A 26,151-nucleotide genomic window follows, 5' to 3' on the forward strand; every position below is an offset into this window, starting at 1 on the left:
AAACACCCTCCCAGGAGCCCCTGGACTGTGACAAGTGAGCTCTCAGGAAGGTGTAAAGTCTCTGGGTGACATGAAAATCTGGCCTCTTGGGTCCTGCAGTGATGGGAGAGGAAACAAGCCTGAAATTCTGGGTGTGTGAGTGGGATTTTTTGCAAGTGCTTGTTTTTACCTCTGCTGAAATACTGAGGGGGATGTGACAGTCACATTCCCTGCTGTGCCTACAGCACTGTCACTTTGCTTTGGCTCGTCTCAGAGGATTATTTAGGCAAGGCTATGTACTCAATCATAATTAAGTCAGCCTGAAATCCTCTTGTTTACTGAGGCATCTAATTGTGATTTTGTTCATGGAGGAGCCCCTAACAGCTGTGATGTTTTTCTGGCTGTGATTTTGTGTCCTGTGTGGATTTGCTGAGGGGGCTGTGTGTGCTCAGCGTCGGCAGGAGGGGGATACAGAGGATGTTGTGGTTTTGCACAGATTCATGTCCCTGATCTCTGTAAAATACTCCTGCAGCCCCCCAGCACTTTTGGGGAGGGCTGAGGAAGGGTCAGAGTTGTTGGAGCACATTTTTTCTGTTTGGCTTTGTGGCTGGTAAGTGCTGGCTTAGCCTCTTCTCTAACCCAAATAATGGCAAGAAACTGGGAGACATTTGTAGAATGCAAAGTGGAAAAATTAATGAACTTCATCTCTTTGGCTAGGTTGGGGGATAAAAGTGAAACCAAAAAGGGCTGTAACTTTGGAGGCTAGTCTTTCATATTCTGTATTTTTTATCTTTTGTAACTCAGTCTTTTAGCAGCCTTCTACTTTAAGGAAGGCTGGAGAGGGCGTGGAATGACAGGAGAGGGGGGAATGGCATTAAGCTGAAAGAGGTAGATTTAGATGAGATATTAGGAAGAAATCCTTCTGTCACAGGGTGCCCAGAGAAGCTGTGGCTGTCCCTGGATCCCTGGAAGTGTCCAAGGACAGGGCTTGGAGCCACCTGGGATAGTGGAAAGTATCCCTGACTTTGGACCTAGGTGGGCTTTGAGATCCCTTCCAAACTATTCTGTGATTCTGTGATATCTCTGGTGCAGCCCAGGTTGAGTCTGAGGGTAGAGAGCAGAGAGGAAAGCTCACAGGAGGATCAGCCTAACAGAAGGAACAGCTTTTCCTGCTGGTGAGGTTCCACTGACACCCCCTACCCTCATTCCACACTCACACACACAAGAAATAAGTGCATGGAAGAAATCAGGGCGGGTCTTAACCATAATCCTGGTGCCTTGTGGGATGAGTTAGGCAGTGCTTTCCTCCTCTGCACACTCCCAGCTGCCTGGAACAGGTTTTGTTCCCCAGAGCCCCCTCCCTGCTGCCCCAGGCCAGCAGCAGCCTCTGCTCCTCCTTCCCTGGAAGATGAGACACCCTGAGCATCCTTTTCCCTGTGCTCACTGCAAGCATGATAAGTAAACATCCCAGTCTGAGGCCATTGTGATTCTCTGGCTGACTCATGCCTTCAGGAATCTCTTTCTGGGGGGAAAAATTAAATTGCTTTTCGAGTGCATCTGGCTTTGATGTCCAACTCTGCCACCAAATATGGTTGAAGCACTGAGATTTTTTCAGAAATGCTTCAAATGCAGATGTTTTGCTGGTAACACATCTGTCTGCTCATCCTGGTTGTTCAGGTTAGAGTTGAAACTGTCTTAAAGTTCGAAAAGTCCTACAGGTGCATTGGCACATTGCAACAGAATTGACTTAAATAGCTGAAATCTGAGATGATACAGTCACTGATAAAGGAGCTGCTCCTCTTTTGCACCCCACACCCAGTGATTGCTGTGCCTGGTGTATTCCTCCTAAAGGAAAATATCCCCTTCTTTATTTTGTTTGTGGTACTGATTTTCCAGGTGCTGCAAACAGGTGAGTCCCAGGAGAGAAGGCAAAGCTGTGTGTAGTCCATAAAATGAGCACTGCACCTTTCTAAAGCAGTCATTTTTATCAGTTTCCACATGAGGCAGCCAAAGGAAGAGCTCCCTGCTGCTTTGAGATGATCTGTCAGTGTAAATTTTGTGTCTGTAATTTTTATTTCCCCCCTTACACTCCCTAGCAGAGGTTATAAGTCTTCTGTGCCTGTTTCTGCAACAAATACATGAAATGTTTTAGCTGAGGCAGCTGGGGTTGTTATCACTGCATAAAGGTGCATTTGATTTTCAGAGTGACTTGTGTGCTCTGAGAGTAACAGGAAAAAATCTGACAGGTGCCTCATTTGTAAGTGTTGCCTACCCTGATGCTTTCCATGTGCTTTCCATAAGGAAGGACTTGTGAGGATTGGGAGGCTGAGAGTCAATAGCAGCTGTCACATATTCCTGACAAGCTCCTCATTGCCTGTGGTGAGCAGCAGATCCTGTCAGCAATCCCACTGCACCTTGCAGGCCCCCAAACCAGGAATAAAAGGGAAAATGTTGGATTTTTGGAACCCTTCCCCAGTGTTTTTATTGTGTTTTAAGGGCAGAAATGATGGTTGTGTGGATTTACTCAAGCTTTTCCCTGTTGATGGAGTTTGAGGTGCAGACAGCCTGAATTTCCTCGCATCTTTTGAGGTCTCCCTTTGCCATAGCAAAGCACTTGCTGGGGATCCTCTTTCAGAGGTTTCACATGGATTTAGGAGAATTTTTGTGCTGGCATCTAAAGGAAAAGTTGTGTGAAGGGATGGGGAAGGCACCTCAGACGTGTTCAACCCCAGGACACCCAATGTTTGATCCATCCAGTGGATCCTCAGCTCCCTCACCTGCAAAGCAGGGATGCAGATAGGGATGGGAGGGGGAAAAGGGAAGGAAGGGAGGAAAACAGGGTGGTCTGGGGGATTTTCTCCTTTACAATGCTATGAGGATATAAATTGAATCTGGGCGAGTTTATTTTTATTATCACGACAAGATGGGATTTGAATGCCCTATTGAAAACGAGCCCTCTCGCTCCTATCAGGCTTGAATAAGGAGCTTAATCTCTTTAACAATGCATGAGCCCTTACACTGACACAGCACTTCCTTCCTTTCTTCAGCTGCACGACTTTCTCAGTATTGGCAAGGGGATTTCTGATGACATTGCACGAAGATTCCCAGTGTACGCGCTGGATTTCACCGATGGTACGTTGGCCAATGTTTATGGAAGCGCTGCCCCGAGTGGGGAATTTTTTTTTTGTGATGTGATGTCCTGTTTACAGTGTGCATTCAATGTGTGCTTTGATATGTGTAACAGCTCTCCTGGCCCTTGTTTAAAAGGGTGTTTTGGCAAAAGCCTGTGAATGGGCAGCGTGGAGCACTGGAGAGGAGGCTCCTGCAGAGTTTCCTTAATGAAGGTGCTGGCTGTGCGCGGATGAGGGTTTTAATTTTTATTAAGCGGTGATTAAATGGATCGATTATTACCGTGTGTAGACTCACATCAACTCCTTGCAATCTAATTACTCAGCACTGGCCTGATAGGCCCTTTCTGCTGCCTCTGCAAGCTGGCTCCACACTAATTATAGTGATGCTGTGGGAGTTGAGAATGCTTAAACAAAATGTGAGCTGCAGCAACTTCAGCCCGGTGTTGTGAAAAACAGGATACGGCTCGTCCGCTGCCGCCAGATCACACGAGCAGCACACAGTGTTTAAAGTGAGCCTCAGCCTGATGCAGCTCCCACAGTGGCCTTGGGGTTTTGAAGAGTTGTTTTCTCCCTTTTCACTCACAGACTTTCGCTTTCTTGAAGGCAGGGCAGAATCTTCAGGGCAAAGTGAGGTTACAGAGCCCCAGCCTGACATCAAAACGTGTTTCCTGCTGCTTGTTGGGGAGCTGGTTAATATATTCAATCTCATACCCAGAAAGTTCAAATAAAACAGAGATTTAAAGTGTAGGCAGGGAGAACCTTGGAGATTTATCAGCTGTATCAGGAATGTATCCCTTCCTGCTGTTAAATCCACCTTAGCTCAAGTGTGTGTCCCTGCCTTCCTCAGTGCACCAGGGCTGTGAAGGCTCATGAGATGAAGGTGATTTTCTTTGGATTAGGCTTAAAAAAACCAAGATGCCCACCCAGACCCCAATTTTCTGAGTCTTCTCTTGCAAAGCCATCTTCCACAGGCAGCTTAAGCTTCAGAGAAGCCTGGCCAAGGCTGTGGATGTGTGTCCTCACTCCCTTCCATCCAGCAGAGGAACAGAATGAGATGTTGGCTTGGCAGAGGGATTGAGTGCTGGGTGCTTTGGCACTGCTGGGATGGAACTTATTTTCAGGAGACTTGGTGTGATAGGAGGGCTAATGCTGATTTCTCTGGGGATTTGAGAGTATTTTGAGGAGGATGGGGGATGTAAAATGATTTTCAGGGGAGCAGCAAGGATTTGGATAAAACAGAAACAATTTTTGCTGTGTGCATCACTGGCATCAGGTCTGGCAGGGGACTTCAGCTCCTAATCTGGACACTTCATCCCTTTGGCTGTTGCTTTCTAGAGCTGTCAAAAGCTCATTTTTCATTATAAATGGATTTTGAAGCACTTTAGAAGGGAACTGCTGCAGAAGTGCCTTGTGGGGACCCATGTTCACCTCAAGACAGAGCAGTGTCTGCTGTGCCTGTCTGAGCTCAGCAGGCACAAAACCATCAGATTTTGGTCCTGCAGCCAATTCTGGCTGTCAGCAGATTTAGGAGTCCCCTTCTGGGTCCATATTGTGGCTCTGTCTGCATCCATCTGTCTGGACCCTGTGGGTGCTGCCTCAGCCCTGGGCTCTTGGCTGTCAGCTCTGCAGGCTTTGCACATAATGATGTACAGAATAGGCATAAAATTGGGATAAAATGCAACCACAGGTTAAAAAGTGTCAGTGATTTGTAATACAACTTCTGGAGAGTGGAAAAGAGCCCAGTAAAACTCCAGAACTACTTCAGCTCAAATGGGAGGTTCTCATTTTGGGAGCAGTTGTGCCCTTTCAATAGAAAAAGGGGATTTTCTAAAAAATACTCCATGTTAGTATGGCCATTTCTTTTCAGAAACCAGAAATTAGGATGAATTCTTTAAGGAACTGCTTGAAATGAAAAGCAGATGGAGCATGAAGCATGTGCCATAAACCGCTGAGACTGAAGGTGATCAGGAATGTGGAATTCCTGGAGCATCTCAAAGCAGTGGTGCAGCAGAACATGAGGGATTTGAACTATCCCAGTGTCTGCACTCCAGATAGCCACATGTGCACCATCAAAGAGCTCTGAATTATAAAGATGCTGGGTTTGGTTGGTTGGAGTCTCTAAATCCTCAATCTCAGAAGCATCCTGGGGTTTGGGGTTAGACACATAAACCCATCAGGAGCAGGGGGATAAATAATGAGGTTTTTTGTAGGACCAGCAAGTCTTTGGCTAGTTGGAGTTTTGTGGGATCTGTCCTCTTCACATACTGCACAAATTATCCTTAAAGGAAAAGTCTTTCTCTTTTATTTTTTTCCCTTTTTACTCCAGATTAAGAACTCATCAACTTAATTTTGTGGCAGAGTCTTGTGCATTTTACTGAATGGGTCAGAGGATCAAGAAAGAGTTTTCTAAACTTTTTTCCCAGGATTTTGGTGATAAAGATGACTTTTAATAGATGTCTCCAGCAGGAGCATCTAAAGATGAACAGCTGGGCTATGGTGAATCTGAGAATCCTGTAGTTTTCCTTTAAACTTGAATTTACTCCATTTGGCTGTTACCTTTGTGTGTAGGATTCTATCTTGAAAAAACATTGTGACTGAACTTCATCCTGATCCTGTCAAATTGGCTCAGAGCACCTGTGAGTCAATTTTATTACTCTTTAAGCCTCAAACTGGAGCTTCCAGAAATTTCTTTATATTGAGGCTGTTTTGAGAGAAAGGGGATTCTGCCTGGACTCAGATACAAGATTTCTGAAACTCCTGAAAGCTGCTGTCCTCATTCTTCAGTGTTATTTTCTGGGACAGCACAGAGGAACAAACACAATTGCAGTGCCCGAAGTGCCCAGTGGGAAATGGGAGGTGCCTGAGATTTTAATGGTGAGCTTTGATGCTGTGTTCTTCAACATCCATATTCCTTCACCTCCTTCAGGGAAAATGAAGGAAAAAGAGAAAAACTGATGTTTATTCTTTCTCCTTGGTTTTTTTTTTGAGCTTGTGTCTTTGATACCTGGTTGTGATGGGTGGAAAGTTCTGCTGGAAGTGTGGATTCCTCCCTGTCCTTGGTCCTGCAGAGGATCCCTAACCAGCTCCTGAGGTCTGCTGGCAGCATCCTTGGGATTTGCTGTGCTGTTTTGCAGGAGGGAGATCTCCAAAGCTCCCTGCAATGTGGGCATGCTTAGAAGGCTTTAAAATGTTGGAGAAATTGGATTTGAAAGAGAACTTTTGTTGCTGGCTGTCTAAGAGTTTAAACCTTGATCTGAACCCAGAGCTGAAATGTTGACCATGGACTGGTTTTGATTTGTGCCAAATCCTCATCAGCTTTCCTGCCTGGTTGCCTTGGCCACCTTGTCTGTCAGGATTCCATTCCTGGGGAAGGAGGGGAAATAAAGGGATTGCAGAGAGGCCTTTCCCTTTCTCTCTGTCTCTCCTGCCTTAGATCAGATCTGGGGGAGCTCCTGCATCACCCTGCAGCCCTTCATCCCTAAATACCACCTGGGTGCCAAAGTTTAACATCCCAAACTTGTCATGATTGCCCAAAACATCCAGCCTGGGTTGCTTTGGGGTCTCTGTGTGTCAGCGGTGGATGGGAATGTTCTAAAGATGCATCATGTTTTGTGGATGGATGTTACCTTCCAAGAGACCCAGGATTTCTTGGGGAATGGGCTGAAGGAAGTGAGATGGAAAGGGAAAGGAGTGAGCCTTGATCTGATTTTTCATGCCTCTCTGCTCTCAGCATATGCTTGGCTTCTGCTCCAAACTCCCTGAGTGGATTTCCTTTTCCAGTTGAGTTCTTAGTCCCACTTGTTCTGTGATTTATTCCTCACAGGACTTCAGGGAAGATTCATCTTCACAACATTGGGCAGAGTCCAGCAGCCACCACATAAGTGAAAGCCCAGCTTGAGGGCTTTAGGAGAAGTTTGTAATTCTGAGTTTTACAGTGTTTTTAATATGAAATTTTATTTTTTTTTTATTAGGGCTTTAATAAACACATCCTTGCTGCTATGCTGCAGGTCATTGTAATTAAATTTTCTTTGCACAGGATGTTTCAGAGAATTGGGAAGAAACATTAAAAGGCAGTTCAGAGAATGTCCATCAGTTGTGATTTTGATTTAGTAAATACACAATTAATAGACTTCAGGAGCTATAAACCCAGTTTTTATGGCTGCTGGTCATTGAGTTACTGCTGTGGAATCCCAAGCAAAATGAGGCCAGAATTGCTGCAGTTTCCCCTGAAACTGTAACTTTGTCTCTACAAACTGTGAGATTTCAGAAATCCAGGCAGGTAAAATGGAACTGTCACGTTGATGAACATAATTGCTCCCCATTCCAGTGTGTAGCTATACCTTAATTTCAGGGGAATGCTCCTGTAATAATCAGCTACTCAAATTCCACAGCTGGACCAAAAGTTGATTTTTATGCTATAAATTTCCGTGGTGCAGGTGGAGTGACACGTTTTTCAGTGGCTTTATGAGCCTTGTCACAGATGAAATATCATCAAAATGCATCTCACCTTCTTCTGAATGAAGCCACAGCAGTCCATGGGCTGCAAAACTTCCTGAAAATGTTTCACCAGATGTTGGCTTCAAAAAGGCAGAAGGGTAAATGTGATTAATGCTGGATTTCAGTGCCTGTTGCTGTACAGGTGGATCTGTACAAGGAGAGGCAATGTTTGGTCGTGACTGCTATTAAAGAGTGAGCAGTCAGCTTTGGGAAGGAGTGTGTTTAATTATTGTCTCCATTACAAAGTGAATTTCACTGCCCACCAGAAGGATTCTTGATCCTAGAATCTTATCTGGCTGATTATGGATTAAAGAAAGTGCTGGAAGTCTTGGATCCAGCCAGGATGAATCACAGAATCACTGAAGTTGGGAAAAACCTCCAAGATTAAGTCCAAGCTTTGCCCAATCCCCACCTTGTCCCCAGCCCAGAGCACTGAGTGCCACCTCCAGTCCTTCCTTGGACAGCTCCAGGGCTGGGCACTCCCTGGACAGCCCATTCCAGTGTTTAACAACCTTTTCCATGAAGAAATTCCTCCTGATGTTCAGCTGAACTCCCGTGGTGCAGCTTGAGGCCATGTCCTTATGCATAAGGACCTCCATGACCAGCAAGGGCTCCTTTGCCAGGATGGAATCTGAAAATGAAATTTTGTGATGCTCTTCAAGGTTTCTTCCTTCTGCCCTCTCATACTACAGTTTAACCACCTGAACCTTTTAAAAAAAGATATTATTTGCTTCACTGGACCTGGTTGTCCTTTCAGAAATTATTTCAAAGCTTCCAGGCATCGTTGCCCCTGACCTTTCATATTGAAAAGACTCCCTTGTCCAAAAAACAATATTTTGGAGTGACAGAGAATCCTCTGAACCAGGGTGTGACCATGTCTGCTCATGGAGCCACCCCTCAGCCCTTTGTCTTCCAAATCCTTCCTTTTCTCTAAAGGCTTCAAGCAGTTTGGGCTGTGAGGTTGGAGTCAGGATCACAGGATGTCTTCATCTGTGAGAATTAAATTCCAACCCTTTGGGTTGCCAGGAGTGGTCAGGAATGTGACCTGTGGTTTCTGGATCTTCCCAATAAATGCAAAGGAATTTGCCTGGGAACAGCTGGGTCTGATGAGTCCCAAAAGGTCAAACTCATATTTGCATGCTTGAGGTGTCTCTTGTCAGGTTTTAGCCTGGACTTTGAGGATGCTGAGCATCAGAAGTGCTGTTTGTGTCTGTTCCTCTCCTGCCTGCAAGCAGGCACCTCACAAGGTGTCCTTTATTCATGTGGCTGCCTGTTCATTACACATCACCTTTGATTTTTGGGTTTTTACATCCTCCTCCCATCCTTATCTCTGCCCTGCAAATGGTGCAGAAAGCAGATGTTAGATAAGATCCCAAAGTCATTGAGAGATTTTTGTTCTTTTCATTCTGGCGATAAAGATTTTCAGTGTGGCACCAATAACCTCAAAAGCCAAACCCTCCTTTATCTGATCCAACTCTTTTTTTTTTTTTTTTTTGGTTTTACCTCTCTCAGCAAGGGACTGATGCTGCAAAAGCTTAGATAGACATTTGGCAGCTCAGGGCAGATTCCTATGTGGGAATTCTTGGCTCTGGAGCCTTCCAGAAAGGGGAATTGGGCAGCTCCAAGCACCTCCAGCTGTTTTAGAGGAACAGCACCACCAAGGATGGTGGCACAGGCAGCCTGGAGGCTGAGGAGACTTTTTCCAGTGCATCCTCTCTGTTCTGTGGAAAAACTTGTGTTCTTCTGGAGCAACATCAGCTGCTGTCATCTCATCCTTTCTCCTGTGCATCCCCAGTGAGCTCATATCAGCATCAGCCTGAAAACAGGAAGGGGAAGGGAAGCTACTTCAGAGGCTCTTAAATTCATATTCTGACACTTTAATTCTCTTTCTGGCTGCTTTGTGTTTTGGCCTGGTGTGTTTTTTTCCGATGGAGATGAGAGGAGTGAGTGGATGGAAAAGAGAGAGGCTGCTCTTTCAGCAGGGCTTGGTAAATCAAACCTCAGGGCAGCCATTCCTGACCTCTGGGGCTGTTTGTTTTTTGTCCTTCTGCCATTTTTTGGCTCAGAGTAGCATATTATTGATCAAACCTACAGCCTTAGATTTCTGTCTAGGGAAAAATGAAGTGTTTCATGTTTTTCTGCCCAAGACAAGAGTAGGGAAGACAAGAGATTGTTGTGAAGCTCATTAGGGACACAGTCCAGAATGCCTGAGAAGTTGGTGTTAAAAAGGCAGGAGTGGGGGTTTATGAACCCTAAACTTACAGTTTCTGCCTTGATCCTCTTCCAAGCTATGGGGACTGACAAAACTGAGCAAAAAGCTTCTTGTATTTCCTGTTTTGATGATGTCAAAAATGTCTGGTGGCAATTTTGGTGCTACTTCTGGTCCCAGATGAACAGAAGAGTGTGAGTTGTGCCTAATCAAATATTAACAGTTTGGTTACATATTTAAAGTGTGGATTGAATTTCTGCTTCTCAAGATGAACTAACAGTGGCTGTGGCTGATGTGAGAAGGTTTTCAGTGCTTTACCAACACGATTTTTATTGTGGTTTGCCCCAGGTATTATTGGGAGCAACAAAGCTATAGGGAAATACATCACAACCATGATCTTTCTGTACTTTGCCTGCCTCCTTCCAGCCATTGCTTTTGGGTCCCTCAATGATGAAAATACCCGAGGAGCTATTGGTGAGTTCATCAGTTTTGTGCTTCTTAAACTTACCAGTTTTGTGCATTTGATTCCATGTATTCAAAATTTCATTATGGTCACAGAAAGTTCTGAGAGTTTTTATTTGCAGAGGGAAAACAAACCCAAAATCATGACTGAAGGATTTTTTTCTAATTAAGTTTATTGCTTTTGTTAAAAACCAGAAAAATTGAACACTGCTTTGGGTGTTGTCATCTGACTTGGACTGATACAGATGTATGCTACTGTATTTTTGAATTATGCTGACTTAATGTAATTATTTGCACATTTTTCTTGGTACAAGCTGCTGTGATTTTGACCTGGATTTGATTGCCAGCATTGAAATCCCTGAGATAGAGCTAAACATCATCCTTTATCCCAGTTGTAGAAGCAGTTTGTGCTGCAGTCACAGTTCAAACAAGCACTGGTTATGTCTTATAGGTGTTAAAATAAAACAAATACATTTAAAATGTATATAAAATAAAATAAATACATTTAAAATGTATATATAAAATAAAACCATACACATTAAAAATTCCAGAGTCCACCAGTTAACTGAACATCTGAAAACCAAAATTATGGATACGAATAAAGGCTCACTTTTTGATTTATGAGTATGTCACCTGTACACTCTATAAACATTTCTTCTTCTTATGAGTGGTTGGTTTCTGTGCCCTGTGGAAGCTCCTGGATGAGGCAGGGATTGACCCAACTCCCTGTTTTTGTTTCCACCCTCCCCAATTCCAGATGTGCGGAAGACGATTTTCGGGCAGTGCATTGGAGGGCTGCTCTACGCCCTCTTCTCAGGGCAGCCCCTGGTGGTGCTGCTGACCACAGCTCCCTTGGCCATCTACATCAGTGGTGAGTCTGCAGCGGGGGATTTGAGGGATTGGGACTTTGGGTGAGAGCTTTGTAGAGTTTGAGTTGGGTTTGTTTGATAAATTGATGTTTAATGGCTGCTATCAGGGAAAGTTCTCCCCCAGAGGGTGGTGGGGATGGGAACAAGCTCCCCTGGGGAATTACAGGGCACAAAGTCAAGGAATACTTTGACAAGGCTCTAAAGTACATAATGAGATTGTTGGGATGTCCTGTGTGGGGCCAGGAGTTGGATGGATAATCCTGAGGGGTCCCTTCCAGCTCAAGATGTTCTGGAATTCAAAACCTGAATCAAATTCCTCCCCTTTCCATCACCATCAGAATATCCTAAGTTGGAAGGGACCCACAGGGATCATCGAGACCTGGTTTAGTTCAAGTTGTTTTTCTGAAGAAATCATTTTGCAGAGAAAAAAATTCATGAAAAGAAGCATTTCTTCAGCTTCAGTGAGGAAATCTGTTTAAGTAATAGTTTTCTCATGTGACTGCATTTAACCAGCTTGAAACAAAGTTTTTTGGGTCTGTTGAGTTTTGAATTTTTCTAATCAGTGTTTTAAAGTATGATCAGCAGCTTTCCAGGTACAGCAAGCTGATCTCAATGAACTAGAGATCAGCCAGAGGAACAAGCTCAGTATCTGTGGGGATAATCAGAGGATGGGCTGTGAGCAGCTGGAAAGAGCAGCTGTGACACCCCTTGCTCAACAGCATCCCAAAATGTCACTGAGAGCAAATGCCAACTGCTTTTGTGGCCTCAATCCCTAGAAAAATTACTTTGAGCTGTATGGGGGGGGAATATTTTTCCAAGTGTCTCTGCCCATTTCTCCTGGTAGAAGGAGAGAACAGTTTGTGTTGATCCAGTGGAAGTGCAGCTTGAGACAAAGTTTTTTGGGTTTGTTGAGTTTTGGATTTTTTTAATCAATGTTTTAAAGTATGATCAGCAGCTTTCCAGGTACAGCAAGTTGATCTCAATGAACTAGAGATCAGCCAGAGGAACAAGCTCAGTATCTGCGGGGATGATCAGATGATGGGGCTGGAAAGAGCAGCTGTGACACCCCTTGCTCAACAGCATCCCAAAATGTCACTGAGAGCAAATGCCAACTGCTTTTGTGGCTTCAATCCCAAGGAAAATTGCTTTGAGCAGTAAGGGGGGAGTATTTTTCCAAGTGTCTCTCCCCATTTATCCTGGTGGAAGGGGAGAACAGTTTGTGTTGATCCAGTGGAAGTGCAGGAATATGGATTTAATGGTATCTGTAATAAATGCATTGGGGTAAAGTCTTGAAATTGGTTCTTTTTGGCCTGGAGCAGATGGGGATCACTGGGTGGCAGTGACAGGAGTTGATTGTGACACATGAATGCTTCACATTTGCAGTCATCCAAGGAATCTGTGACGACTACAACTTGGATTTCAATGCTTTCTATGCCTGGATTGGACTCTGGAACAGCTTTTTCCTTGTGATCTACTCCCTCTTTAATGTCAGCCTCCTGATGAAGCTCTTTAAAAGGTAGCTATTTTCAAGAAGTCATATTTTGATCAGATTATTCTTCAAATGGAAAAATTACACATTCCACCAGCTCCTTAATTATGAACTTGCTGCAAAATGTATTTTGTGAGAGGAGGAAAGTATCATTTTGGCTTATTGTTCCAGCTTGAAAGAAGTTCTCTGATTTACTGGGTTTTGTTTCTAAGTTGGAGCCTAACTCAAATTGGTGTATTTTCATGTAAATTGATGAATATGCTGATTTTTCTTTGAGCAGAGTTGAATGCAGCTCTATTAATTCCTGGGCTTTTTCCGCAGGTCAACAGAAGAAATAATTGCACTTTTTATATCCATCACATTTGTGCTTGATGCCATCAAAGGCATTATTAAAGGTAAGTCTTGCAACAGAGTTTTTCAGAGCAGATCTCTGCTTTGCTGCCTTGTCAAAGGCAAGCACAAGGCTGCAAAAATGTGTGATGTTTGCTTGTTCTGTGTTCAAAGTCTTCAGGGGAAAAAAGAAAATCAGTGTGTGAGATAGGAGCAGCCCTTTGTCAGCAATTTACCTGGGTGTGCAGAATTTTTAGCAGCTCTGATTTCTGTTGGTTGAGACAGAATTGGTTTCTAAACTTCCACCAAATGGAGAAACCATTATGTTATTGATGTGAGTGCTTCCTCCTGATTGCAGTTTGGTTTTGAAAAAAGAAAAAAGTCCAATTTGAATGCAGTGTTTGGAGTCCTTATTCCTTGACACATTATTCAGACTCTGTGGAGGGGAGTTGAAAGATGGGTTGGGATTTCTTTGTTTCCCTGAGCTCTGAGACCCTTCTTTAATGTCAATACAAGGACTGCAGTGCCTCCAGCACCTTCTTGAAGCTCCTCTGCCCTTTCAAACCACTTGGTTTTCCCATTTCTGGGTTAAATTCTACATCTCCATGGAGAACCTTGAGGTGTGACAGATTCCTCTGAAACTTCTCTCCCTCCCCATGGGGATTGGCAGGAGGTATTTGAGAAGGTGAATCATGGTAGCAGAAATACCTTGTGAATATCAGCATTTCTGTTCATCCCAGTAAGGAGCCGGACAATTCCTTGATTTTTATGACCTGCTGTCCAGCATCCCAAAATTTGAGCTATCTTTGAAATCCTTCAGGATACACCCAAGCACACTCCTTGTTTTTAAGACACTCAGGCTTGCAAGGGAATGCTTTCCAAGAGATTTGACACTGCAGTGCAATTTGAAGTGAGAAACTTTCTCGCTTGACTGGGAATCCTTAATTGCCTTGTGTGCTTTGATTGTGCAATCAGAGGGTGTTTTTTTCTCTGTAGAACACCTGCATCTCTTAAATATCCTGCTTAGAGCTTGGTGAGGCAGAGGTTTTATGGGATAGTTGTTGACTCTGTGAGCTTTGCTGAGTGTGTGCAGTCAGTGCCCTGTCCTGGAGGCATGGGGCAGTCTCCAGGTGGTCCTCAAAAGAACATTCAGCTGCTGTGTAAAAATTAGCAAATATTCACAAAGTTTCTGTAGCCCAGAGCTGATCTCCCATAGCAGAGGTTAAAAATGCAGGAAGCATCCATTGCTCTTGTTTTGCCAGACTTTCAGTAATATGCAAGAAAATCCTTGGAGTATTGCAGTGGGAACAGGAGAAGATGCTGTAAGACAAGGGGCAGTGGCCTTACTGACAGAAATCAGGTTTAGATTGGATATTAGGGAGAAATTCTTCACTGTGAGGGTGGTGAGGCCCTGGCAGAGTACCCAGAGAAGCTGTGGCTGCCTCTGGATCCCTGGAAGTGTTCAAGGCCAGGTTGGATGGGACTTGGAGCACCCTGGGATAGTGGAAGATGTCCCTGCCCATGCCAGGGGGTGGAACAAGATGATCTTAAAGATCTCTTCCAACCCAACACCTTCTGTGATTTTACGTGTGATTAGTGAACCAGTTGAATGTTCTTTGTACTTGTGAAGGGATGAATTTGTAGGAATGATGGTGATAAAGTCACACCAACATTCCTTTGCCAGCTCATGTTGGCTTCAGCTGCACCTGGGAGCGTTCAGGGGTCCACAGGTGGGACCAAAGCTGTTTCCAGACACAGGACGGCACCGGTGCTGGCAGGCACAGACTTTATCCTTAACCCTCTTAGAGCCCACATTTAAAAACATGTCACCAGTGCAACTCATGGCCACAGGCTCATCTTTGTTCTTCCCTGCCTGTTTTTGAGGAGGTGATGGTTCACTGCTGCCACCTCCTCCTCCTCCCACTCAAAATTTTGGTTGAGCAGTTCAGTAGGAAGTGAAAGCTGGTATTTTTTCGGTGCTGTTTAAATGTGTCCTGTTAGTGCCTTGGCTTTTTGAGTGCCAGGGGACAATGCCACCTCTTCCCAGACATTTTCCCAGCCTGTTCATAGCCTTGATTCTGTGCAAGGTACACATGCAGGAAAGGAGGGGACGGGAGCCAAAGCCACACGGTCCGGTGACACTTTGTTTTCACTGCCTGGCCCGGCCACCGAGGCTGTGTTTGTTTGATCTTGACATCTGCACTGAGCAGGAAATGGTGGTGAGCAGGCAGAGGAAAACAAAGCCAGCTCATGTTGTTGGAGGCTGGAGAAGGGCTTGGCTTCAGCCAGGGCACCCCTGGCTCTGCTCTCTCTGGATGATGGCAGCGAGGTTCACTGAGCTCTGGTGCAAAAACAAACCAGAAATGTTCAGGAATCAAATCCTTTCCCAGCAAGGTGGTACGGGATGAAGGCTTCCACTCTCTTGGCGTGTTCTCGTTGCTTGAATTAAATACAAGAGTAAATCAAGGTTTTTTCCTCTTATCCAGGAGGGACTGGAGCAATCCTGCCTGGGTTGGTGCATATAAATGGAATTGCAACCTCAGAGATGGAATGTGGAGTTATGTAGTCAAGCTGAGCACCAAAGATCAGCCCCAAATATATTCTTGCAATATATCCCAGCCCTAAATATATTATTGCATTATAGCCATCTGTGGGAGCTTGAGAAAATCTGCAAGACCCAAAACAAAATCACTTGTTTGTTACTCATTCCAGTCCAAATTTTAATCCAGAGGAACGCAAATACATTCTCTGTAGTTCCTGGCTTGTTTGTGCTGCTGGTTTCTCTGATGCTCAGATGTGTCTCTGGGACTCAGCAGCACTCAGGGTGAGCAGGCTTTTCTCCCTGGCCAGCTGTGAATTCCCAGGAAATGCTGCCAGAATAATTTTTGTCAGGACAAAAGCATCCTTTGGCGTTCAGAGCCGGAAAGTGCAAATCTTCTAACGAGCCATTCTGTGCCAGGCTCTGGGTCATGGCAGTGCCCTGGGGCCCAGGATTTTTTTTTACCTGTTTTCAGAGCAGGTGTGTGTGTGTCCTGCCAGGGCTGAGGCAGCTGGAGCACAGAGGGAGGAAATGAAGGAGGATGCATGCACTGGGGAACCTTTCTGGAGCGGGGTCAGGATGGGATTGCTCCTCACTGGGGGAACCTTTCTGAAGCTTTAAGGTGATCTCCTCACTCCTGGTGCACTTTGAGAGGTTAAATTTTGATCTGTAAACCTTCTGTGATGTTTAAATTTATGTACAGATATATTGAATGAGAGACAGTCTTGTCTCTTGTGGCCTACATGCCATGCTAGCCTCATCCACTTGTGGAATGCCCAGACTCCTTTTAAAGCGCCTTTAAATCCTTCCAAAGATGGTGCAGGAAAGATCATTACTGCATTTCTAATGGCTTCTTTGTTGAACTTGGGGCTTTTTACAATGGGGTGAGCTCCAAAGCAGCAGTAACACAACCTGGGCTTCAGTCCAGGTGGTTGCAAATACTGGTTGGGCTGCACAAGAACACTCAAAGTTCCCTCTCAAATATTCAGAATTAGTTTGTCTTCACTGCTTTCCCTGTGGCCACTGCAGATGGAAAAGTTGAAATGTTTGGTGCTTTTAGAACCTGGATTTTTATTTGAGAGTGAGGGAAATGTTAGGAAGTGCATTTTAGCCTAAGCTTCAGGTGGTTGTGGTTTTGCCTAGAGAGGATGGTCTTGCCCTGAAGTTCTCTATGCAAAGTTTGAAGGGGTATTTTGACCAAAATGAAGAAGGATAGTGGGACTGCAAAGTTCCAGTGTAGTGGTTTCCATGCTCCTGTATTTCCCATGGGTATAGGGAAGTGTGGATGCTGCATGTTGCCATTGGAGCAGATATTGTGGGAACACTGAGGCTGCAGAGCCCAATTCCCATCTTCTGCTTTTCTTTGCTCCTTCAGGCTATTCTTCCCCAAAGAGGTGAAGTGATCCCAAAAACATATTTTTACACTTGGAGCCAGCCAGTGACATAGAAATGGGAACACAGTAAATGCTCAAGAACAAGAGGGTCTTTACAGCTGTCCATTCCTTAAATAAATGCCTTTGAGCTGTTCTAAAATATTTATGGACAGTTCCATTGCTGGGTGTTTTGCTTGTGCAGGTTTACTTCAGGCCTGTAACTCTAATTTGCATGTAAATTTAAATGTTCTGCCAGGTTTTGCATATCAACACTTACCTCTAAAATCTGGACTAGCCTTGGAAGAAAAGTAATTAGTGTACACTGTGTAATCCACTTAAGGATCTGTGCAACCTGGCTGCTCTTAGTGTTTCCAGAGAATCCTGATGGAATTTGTTTGCCAGGCTGCTGAAAGCAGGTGTCTAGATAGAAATATTTATATGTGTATCTAACAGCAGTGCTTCCAGTGTTGGGAACAAAACCACATAATTAGCACTGGAAGTCCTTACAGTGTTGCTTTATAGATTAGTCTAAATTAACTGTTAAAATAAGTGAAAAAATCATTTTGTGAAGCGCTGGCTTCCTAAGAGCAACAGCTCTGATTTCTTTCTGCAGGCTTGAGAGGCAGAGCTGGTGAAGCATAACGTTAATACTTTGTGATCAAGCAAGAAACCCACTTTATTTAACTTGCTTTGATTGTCTTCTCCTAACGCTTGCCTGTTGGTTGTTTGTGCAGTTTTTAAGACATATTACCGCAATGACCAGACAGGAGGTGGAAAACCAAGAGCTGATGCTATCCCAGGCCTTGGCATCAACACCAGCTTCTTGATGAACTCCTCAGTGGGCGAGAACCAGACTTGCACTCAGGATGGGCACCACTACGGGCGCGAGACCGCTGTCCTCAGCCTCATGCTGATGTTGGGAACCCTCTGGCTCGGCCACACCCTCTATCAGTTCAAGAAAAGGTGAGTTGTTCAGAGCTCAGGCTGCTGGCTGTTTCATGTTCTCTCTGAGGGAGTCATTAACAGAATGACCAGGTTGGAAAAGACCTTCAAGATCATCCAGTCCAACCCAGCCCCAACACCTCAACTAAACCCTGGCACTGAGTGCCAAATTCAGTCTTTTTATAAACACACCCAGGGATGGGGACTCCACCACCTCCCCAGGCACCCATTCCAGAACTTTATCACTCATTGTGTGAAAAACTTCTTCCTAATATCCAACCTGTACTTCCCTTGGTGCAGCTTGACTGTGTCCTCTGGTTCTGTCAGTGCTGCCTGGAGAAAGAGATCAACCCCACCTGACTACAGCCACCTTTCAGGGAGTTGTAGAGAGTGATAAGCTCACCTCTGAGCCTCCTTTTCTCCAGGCTGGACACCCCCAGCTCTCTCAATTGTTCCTCACAGGGTTTGTGTTCCCAGCCCCTCACCAGCCTTGTTGCCCTCCTTGGGACGTGCTCAAGTATCTCAACATCCTTCCTAAACTGAGGGGCCAGAACTGGACACAGCACTCAAGGTGTGACCTCACCAATTTTGCAACCCAGGAATATCAGGTGGAAGCCAAAGACAGAGATGAACTTGCCAGGGCCACCTGGAAATATTCCCAGCAGAACAAAATGTGCACTCAGTGGATGATGTCCTTCTGTCTTTGGTTTGGCCTCACAAGTGACTTTCTAAAAAGCTTTGGGTTCCCACTTGGGATCCCTGTATCTCCCTCCAAACAGGCATTGAACCATTTTGCTGAGCAAAAATTCCTGATGGTGCAGGAAGGTCTACTGGGAATGTACCTTCAGTGTGCTCCCGGGAGTCAAACATTGGCTCTAATTTGGGGTTTGGTCCTATTGCTCTTAAAACTCTTCATTTGAGATGCAGGAATCAATTAAAGTAAAGTGCAAATGAGACACAAATTGGTGCTTGAAGGCCTTTTTTTTTCCTAGCTTGCATCTTATTTTCTTGTGTCTTTGTGTTTTGCTTCTGCACTCATCAACCTTCAAAGGTTCCAGAAGATTTAGGGCTGAGTAAAAGACTAATTCATCACTCCGAGTATCTCTTTAGCATTGCAAGATGAGACTGAATTTTCACTTTTAAACATTAAATGTTGTCAGGGTTGAGTGATTGTCCTGACAGTGGGGTGCTGATGGGAATTTCTTGTCTCTTTTGCAGCCCATATTTGCACGCGAGGGTACGTGAAATTCTGTCCGACTGTGCCTTACCCATTTCAGTCTTGACCTTCTCTATTGTGGGTTCCTTTATCTTCAATGAAATTGAAAGTAAGTTCTTGTTTTGTTCTCTGGAATTCTGGGGTTTATGAAAGCGAGAAGTGAAATCCTAGAAGGGTTTTGCTAATAAAGTTCTTCCATATAATTTCACAAATTCTTTGTGTACCTCCCACCAAGAGCTCAGATTTCCTTACTGTTAGATTTGTATAATTCAAAACCCTGATTGAGGCTGGGGCAAGAAAAATTATCCAGATGTGTCTTTTCAATGAGTTTGAGGTATGTGTCATAAAAAGGGAGATGAACAATCTCTGGCAAAGAACAAAGGGCAGAGTAATCAGCAGGCAGGAAGGGTTGTTGCCAGTCATATCAACATGGAGTTGGTCATCCCAGTTTGTCCTCTTTGTCTCCAGTTTGTTTTCCTAATTTAGGTGAAATGGTGCAGAGCATCTGGGCAGCTCTAAGTTACACAAGGAAATCTAAAAATGAGCCACCATTCATTGGCCAGATAGATCAACTTTTCCATATCAGGAAGTGATAATGGGGACAGGAATTGCATTGTCCTGCAGTGACGTGAGCGGGTGATGTGAGGAAATGTATGGAAACAAATAAGAAATGGCTTTTTTTTTATTGTGATGGCCATTCCATCCAGTTGGATTGCAAAATGATATGTGGCCATGTGTGATTTATCCCTAGCCATGGATTGCTTCCAATAGCAGCAGTTTTGATTTAGATTTTATACTAAAATGCCTTGCACAGCTTGTTGGAGATGAGGAAGTTCTCAAATGCCTCTGTGGGTTGATGAGCTGAGCATTATGGTGCTGGTTAGAAATAAGGCTTCCTCATCTAAAAACATGTTGCATCTGTGGAAAACAAGTTTCCCTCTTTTGTTTTGCTCCAATATCTGTAATGCCTCACTAGGACTAGCAGTGGTCTGTCCTATCAGGATGGCAGCCAAGTTGTAAGTGGATGGAGGAAAAAAATAAACCAAACCAGCCAGATGGACCCATCTTCCATGGCCTCCAGGCTCCCACATGCCAGAGCATCACTCCTGCTTTCCTGCTTGCTTCCCAGTACTTCGTGGTGTAAAACATTGATGGTTTTATAAGAAGGTGCCTCCTAACATCCTTCCCCTCCTCTTTGCAGTGTCCAAATTTAACTACAACGCCTCTGACAGCTTGTTTGTGCTGGCCCCTGTGCAGTCCCTGTCCATTGGGTCAGTGATGAGTGCCATGGGGCTGGGATTTCTCCTCTCCATGCTCTTCTTCATCGAGCAGAACATCGTCGCGTCGCTCACCAACGCCCCAGAGAACAGGTAACACCTCTGTGGAGGGATGTCCCTGGGTCTGTCACCACCACTGCTGGCCCAAAGCTTATCTGAACACCAGAAATGTATTCAGGGTGTGTTTTTAAGAATTTCTGTTGTCACAGGTGGAGGTAACTGCTGCTTAACTCCTCACCATCCCCAAAGCCTGATGTTGTGGCAATGAGCCAGAACCACAAATCCTCCACGATCTCATCACCTCAACCTGTTTCTTCCTTACTCTCTGCCCAACACCACTGTTTGTCCTCTAAAACTCTCAAGGCATTTTTCAGGAAGAGTTTGGGACACAAGAGGTGGTGTAGTGAATGTGAAGTGGATGTTTTGTACAGTTTGAGGTCTTTGGATGCACCTCAAGATATTTTAGGGAGTGTCTGACACATGTGGACACTTGCACTGCTCTTGCAGTACAGAGAATTTGTTGAAAATGAGAAGTCAATGACCTACATAAATGCTGTAGCACAATGTGCTGCAGCTGAGCATCAGGAGTGTTGGGAGTTGGTAAATTCCATCTGCAAAAAAGGTGGAAGTGCAATAAAACAATATGTACAATGTCTGATAAGTCTCACTTGTGTGCAAACTTGAGATGTTGCACTATTAAAATATTCCCTCTGATGTTTTTGTGCCAACTGCAATCAGATGTGATGTCAAGAATGAATGTGGATGACTTTTTTTCCAGGGGAACTACCACGTCTCTGAGGATTTTTTGCTAATGTGATGCGTGGGAGGGTTCTCTCCTTGCATAATATCCATTAGCATTCTCCATGTTGTAGCTGGAGTGACACAGTATTAGGAGAGAGGAGACAAGCTCAAATTCAGCTACACTAATTTAGTTTCCTTTGACCACCTCTTATCTCTATTATATCCCTTTAAGTGTTGCATAAATCTGTATGTAAGTGGGTCATCTCTCGGCTAAGATGAATTTCTTCTACACTTTTGGTATTTTCCACTAGAGTGTCTTTAAGGAATGTAAAATACTCTTTGGAGTTTTTTAGAGTGCTTTTCAGAGCATCTGGGTACAGAGCTGAGCTGGTCAGGTGTTGGGGCAGGGATTTTTAGAGATGTAAAAGCTGGGACTTGACACCATCTGTTTGTGGTGCCAACACAGACACTTTGCACTATCCCAGGTTGCTCCGACCCCCATCCAGCCTGACTTTGGACACTTCCAGGGATCCAGGGGCAGCCACAGCTGCTCTGCGCAATCTGTGCCACCCATACAGGAAAGGATTATTTTCTAATATCTCATCTAAATCTACTCTTTGTCTGTTTGAGTCCATTCCCCCTTGTCCTGGAAGGCTGCAATGAGGTCACCTCCAAATTGAACAATCCCAATTCTCTCAGCCTTTCCTCACAGAGCAGAGGTGCTCCATCCCTCTGATAATCTTGGTGGCCTCCTCTGGATTCATTCCAACAGGTTAATGTCCTTAAAGCCTTCTGAAAAGAATAGGGAGGACAACAAACAATGACCCTGAGGGTGCTGAAGGTGCCTTTGCTCAGAGAAAGCAGCACGTGAGCAGGGGCTGTGTTTCCAACGCAGGAAGTGCGTTTGCAATCCCACCCTTCCTGCCAGCACCTTCCAGAAGCATTACAGGGCAGACACCTACCTGACCCACTCACCCCACAGCCTCCTCAGTCAGTGGAAGGGGACACTCCCAGTGGGACCAGGCTTTTGTCCCAAAACAAGCCCCACCCCACATTTCTGCTGCCCAAACAATGGCTTTGATCTTTATGGGCTGGGTCATCTCTGCCAGCTCCATGTGCCTCATGTCCAGGAGTGTCATGGGTGGCTCCAAGTCTGTGCAGAGGTGTTCATTGCAGCTTGTTTGGGTGGCATTGACATCTAAATGATGCTCCCTTTCCAGCTGGTGGTGCCCACAGAGAATTCAGCTGATCCCTCACATTGTGTGAGGGTGTGAAGTGCTCCAGTGGCAGAGATTCAGCCTGAGACCTTTCAGTGAGGGTTTAAAGTCTGAGAGCTGAGTCCTTCCCCAGCTTTTTTTCTGAACTTTACTCATAATATCTCAGCATTATATCTCTCTTTACTCATAATATCTCATAATATCTCCTACAAGATAGGAGTATTCAGGAAAGGGACAGACCTTGGAAAAAATGGTTAAAGTCGATGTGAGTTCAGTCTTGGTGCTGCTTTCTGCACAGTCCTGGCAAAGTTGGTGTGCTCAGATTCCTCAGTGAAGGCTGTCAGATTCCCCATCCCCTAACAAATAAAACAGGGAGGCTCTGCAGCATTTGATGAACTTAAGAGCAAATTTCCTTGGCTGGCTACCAACATTTTGGAATGTGTTGCCCAGAGAAGCTGTGGCTGTCCCCCCTAGAAGTGTCCAAGGACAGGTAGGATGGGGTTTGGAGTAACCTGGGATAGTGGAAGGTGTCCCTGCCTGTGGCAGGGGTTGGAACTGGATGATCTTTAAGGTTCCTTCCAACCGAAACCATTCTGTGATCCATTCCACAATTCTGTGACTACCAAGGAGGAGCTGAAGTTTAATGAATTCCTGTCCCATTTTCTTATCATGCAGTAGCAATTACATAATTAGGGGATTACTGCAGCATACCAAGCACATGTTCTGCGCGTGGGGAAGGAGACAGATCAGTTTCTTGTTCTTACAAACAAGAAAATTCAGTGTCAGTACTTTGACAACAAATGTTCAGGATTTTATGTGGACTCTGTGAGCAAACACATGCATGGATTTTGTGTAGACTCTGCAATAAATGTAGGAGAAAACCACTGAAATTTTCATGGGCTATTACTTGATGGGCTGCCTTTCTGCTCAGCATTGTTCTGTCCAGATGACAGCAACTTTGGGGAACAAACCATCACATTTCACTCCTTTAGCGTTCACACTGTAAATCCAGAGGTGTGAAATCTCTGTGTGTGTGTGAGAACTTGAGTGTTTGACACAGGCAGCCTGTAGGGTGTAACTGCTGTCCCCAACTGCTCATTGCAGGTTGGTGAAGGGCACAGCCTATCACTGGGACCTGCTGCTGGTGGCACTGATCAACACGGGGCTCTCGGTTTTCGGCCTGCCCTGGATCCACGCGGCCTTCCCGCATTCTCCCATGCACGTCCGGGCCCTGGCCTACGTGGAGGAGAGAGTGGAGAGTGGACATATCTATGAGACGTAAGTAGGGCTCTTTGGATTCATTTTTGAGCTCTTTGGATTCATTTTTGTGCCTTCCCAATCCTTTGGAAACGGTGGGTTTGCGTGGTTGGGGTGTTGGGTGTTGTATTCCAGATAGGAAAGTGATGGAAAGATGCACCCGATGAACCTTGATTTGGCTTCAGCCCCTTCACTCAGGCACTCAAATTCATGCTCTGGGCAGTGGCAGCATCCTACAGGGATCCCACCCACTCCATTGCAAATTCTGCTCTGGAAAAGTCAGCCAAGGCCATTTGCAGTTTCAGCCTTGTGGAAAGCTGAGGAGATGCTTTGGCCGGATCTCTCCGGATGCTTTCCCCAGAAAGAATCCAAAGCTGATTCACTGCCTGAAACCTGTCTGGTGGTTATTACGAAGGGGAGGAAAAATGCACCATTATTTCAGAGCTCCCATAACATCTCCCACCACATTTTGGGAAGGAGATGCCTAAATTCTCTGGGTTTTAAACAAAAACAAGTGTGAAGCCATGGCTGGGTCATGGGTTTCTATTTAAGACCAACTCTTCTGCTGCTCTGAGTTGAGCAACACATTCTTATCACAGACCTATTAAAAAAAAATTAAAAACCTTTTTCTCATGAAACAATCTCTGCTCTGGAGCAAATCTGGCCTGTTTGATCTCAGTCTGTTGCAGTTGAGTGCTTTTACCACAGGAGTGGTAATTTCCACTCACATACCATTAGTTTTAATTATCCTGCCTTGGTTTCCATTTTCTCCATTGCCACTTATCAAAAGTGATGCTAAGTGATCATTGATTTTGGGGGATGGAGTAGGTCTGTCTTAATCTCAGTCTTTCCTTCATGCTTGTTTTGGTGCCAAATGGCCCAGCCCAGCCAGGCACAGCTGATTTTTGGGTCAGAGATGGACAAATTTCACCTTCCACATCTGGAAATTGCTGAGTTCTGCTGCACCCTGTAACTCTTCTACAGATCTTTTCCTGGGAGATCAGTCCCTTGGGTTTGTGTTCCCGTGAGGATATGTTGCTATTGGTTGTTTCCACAGTTGTACCTCTCTTGAATAAATGCTAAACCCTATTTAAAGAAAAAATCAACTTTGAAATTTGAGTTCTGTAGAGTTTTAATCCTTGCCCTTGCTCCTCATGTGCATGATGTGCTCTGGGATACCTGCACTCTCTTTCTTTGGGAGATGCAAAACTCACACTTTGAAATTCATGTGCCAAACCTCCCTCCTGTGTCTCCTGTTGTCACTTTGAATATCCAAATGCCTCTTTTTCCTGTTTTTCCACTGTCATGGTTCTGTATTCTGGCTTTGCTTTGACCAAGTCAAGTCCCCTGCCTGAATTAAGGACTAATTCCTGCACCCCTCCTCTCCTCCTTCACCCCAAATAAAAGCACCAGAGAGGCCTTTTTGGCCACTCTGTCCAAAATACAGCTGCAGGGATTATCCTGGGAGGCCTGAGTGCTGCCCTGATCACCCTGAGGATGTTTCCTCATGGCACAGCTCTGCTCTGCTGGAGGCAAATTGGTGCTGGGGACTGGATATTGAGAGTGAAAAAGGGAATGAGGGTTTCCTGGTGCTTTGAACTCCCTTTGAGACCTAAGCTTTTTGTTCTCTGCAAAGCACTGGGGCTAGAACAGGAGGCTCCAAGCAATGCAGTCATCTTTTTCTTTTCTTTTTTTTTTTTCCCTCTTAGCCAGCTCTGCTGAAAAAGAAATGAAGCTCAATTAGAAAATCAACTCTGTCTCCCTTGGCAGGCTCCTTCCCTGCACTCAAAATCAAAGCTCCCACAGGATGATGATATAAACAAGGATAAAGATCTGTCACACTGAAAGCAAAATTTTCTTCTCCCCTGTAGAGAAACGATTTCAGTTTCCTGTGGCAATCTGCAAACAGGCTCTTGTTGCTTACTTGGAGAAGTTCAGGAATGGCTAATCCCATGCTAGCCATATTTAGAGGATTTTGGGGAAATGAGCCTGGATTATGCTCTTTAATCTCCATTAGTTACTTTATTTCTATCACAGCACAGACTTTCTGGAGCTGTTTCCTCAAGGGCCAAACCAGATTCTGAACACATGGAAATCAAGGATTCCTCTGTCGATTTAATGTGACTGTGATGTTCTTATTCTGGAAATGAGGTGCTGGAATTAGCAGAAGACCAATCTAAAGCTGGGAACATCAGTTTTACAGATATCATGTTTGGCCAATTATGAGCAATTATAGCTATGTTCTGATAAAATATTCCAAACTAATAAGTGGCATTAGCAGGAGCTGGCAGCAATTGCAGTACATCTTGCCTGTGATCAAACACAGTGCTGTGATTGCTGCATCCCTAAGAGATGGCTGCAGAAAATTCCATGAACTTCAGAAATCTCTTACCCAAGGGCTGCCACTCTGAGCTTGTTCTTGCAGCCTTGCTTCTGATGGAAATGTGATTTTGTAGCTCCTTTTGTTCCTGAGCTCTTCCACTTGCATGACTTCCCTTGCAGACTTGTGTGTGCTTGCAGGGCAGGAGCCTCCCCAGCAGGAGGAGAGATCTCTGTGTGAAACAGCACAAATTCTTCCTCTGTGGCTGACCTGGTGATGGAGGAACTCTTGTGTACCTGGATG

General features: G+C 44.8%; 1 protein-coding gene across 3 annotated transcripts in view; it reads left to right on the top strand.

Moving 5' to 3' along the window:
• The window catches only part of SLC4A11 (solute carrier family 4 member 11), a 98,140-nt gene that overhangs the window by 60,777 nt on the left and 11,212 nt on the right, over positions 1 to 26,151 (top strand). For all 3 annotated transcript variants that reach the window (XM_058803085.1, XM_058803083.1, XM_058803084.1), the window contains 9 exons: positions 3,027 to 3,111; positions 10,165 to 10,290; positions 11,036 to 11,149; positions 12,531 to 12,663; positions 12,958 to 13,031; positions 17,613 to 17,841; positions 19,039 to 19,145; positions 20,238 to 20,406; positions 23,376 to 23,549. In XM_058803085.1, coding sequence (XP_058659068.1) covers positions 3,027 to 3,111; positions 10,165 to 10,290; positions 11,036 to 11,149; positions 12,531 to 12,663; positions 12,958 to 13,031; positions 17,613 to 17,841; positions 19,039 to 19,145; positions 20,238 to 20,406; positions 23,376 to 23,549 — 1,211 coding nt within the window. The remainder of the gene's footprint in view (positions 1 to 3,026; positions 3,112 to 10,164; positions 10,291 to 11,035; positions 11,150 to 12,530; positions 12,664 to 12,957; positions 13,032 to 17,612; positions 17,842 to 19,038; positions 19,146 to 20,237; positions 20,407 to 23,375; positions 23,550 to 26,151) is intronic.

The sequence above is a fragment of the Ammospiza caudacuta genome, chromosome 4 (assembly GCF_027887145.1).
Source record: "Ammospiza caudacuta isolate bAmmCau1 chromosome 4, bAmmCau1.pri, whole genome shotgun sequence".
Lineage (NCBI taxonomy): Eukaryota > Metazoa > Chordata > Aves > Passeriformes > Passerellidae > Ammospiza > Ammospiza caudacuta.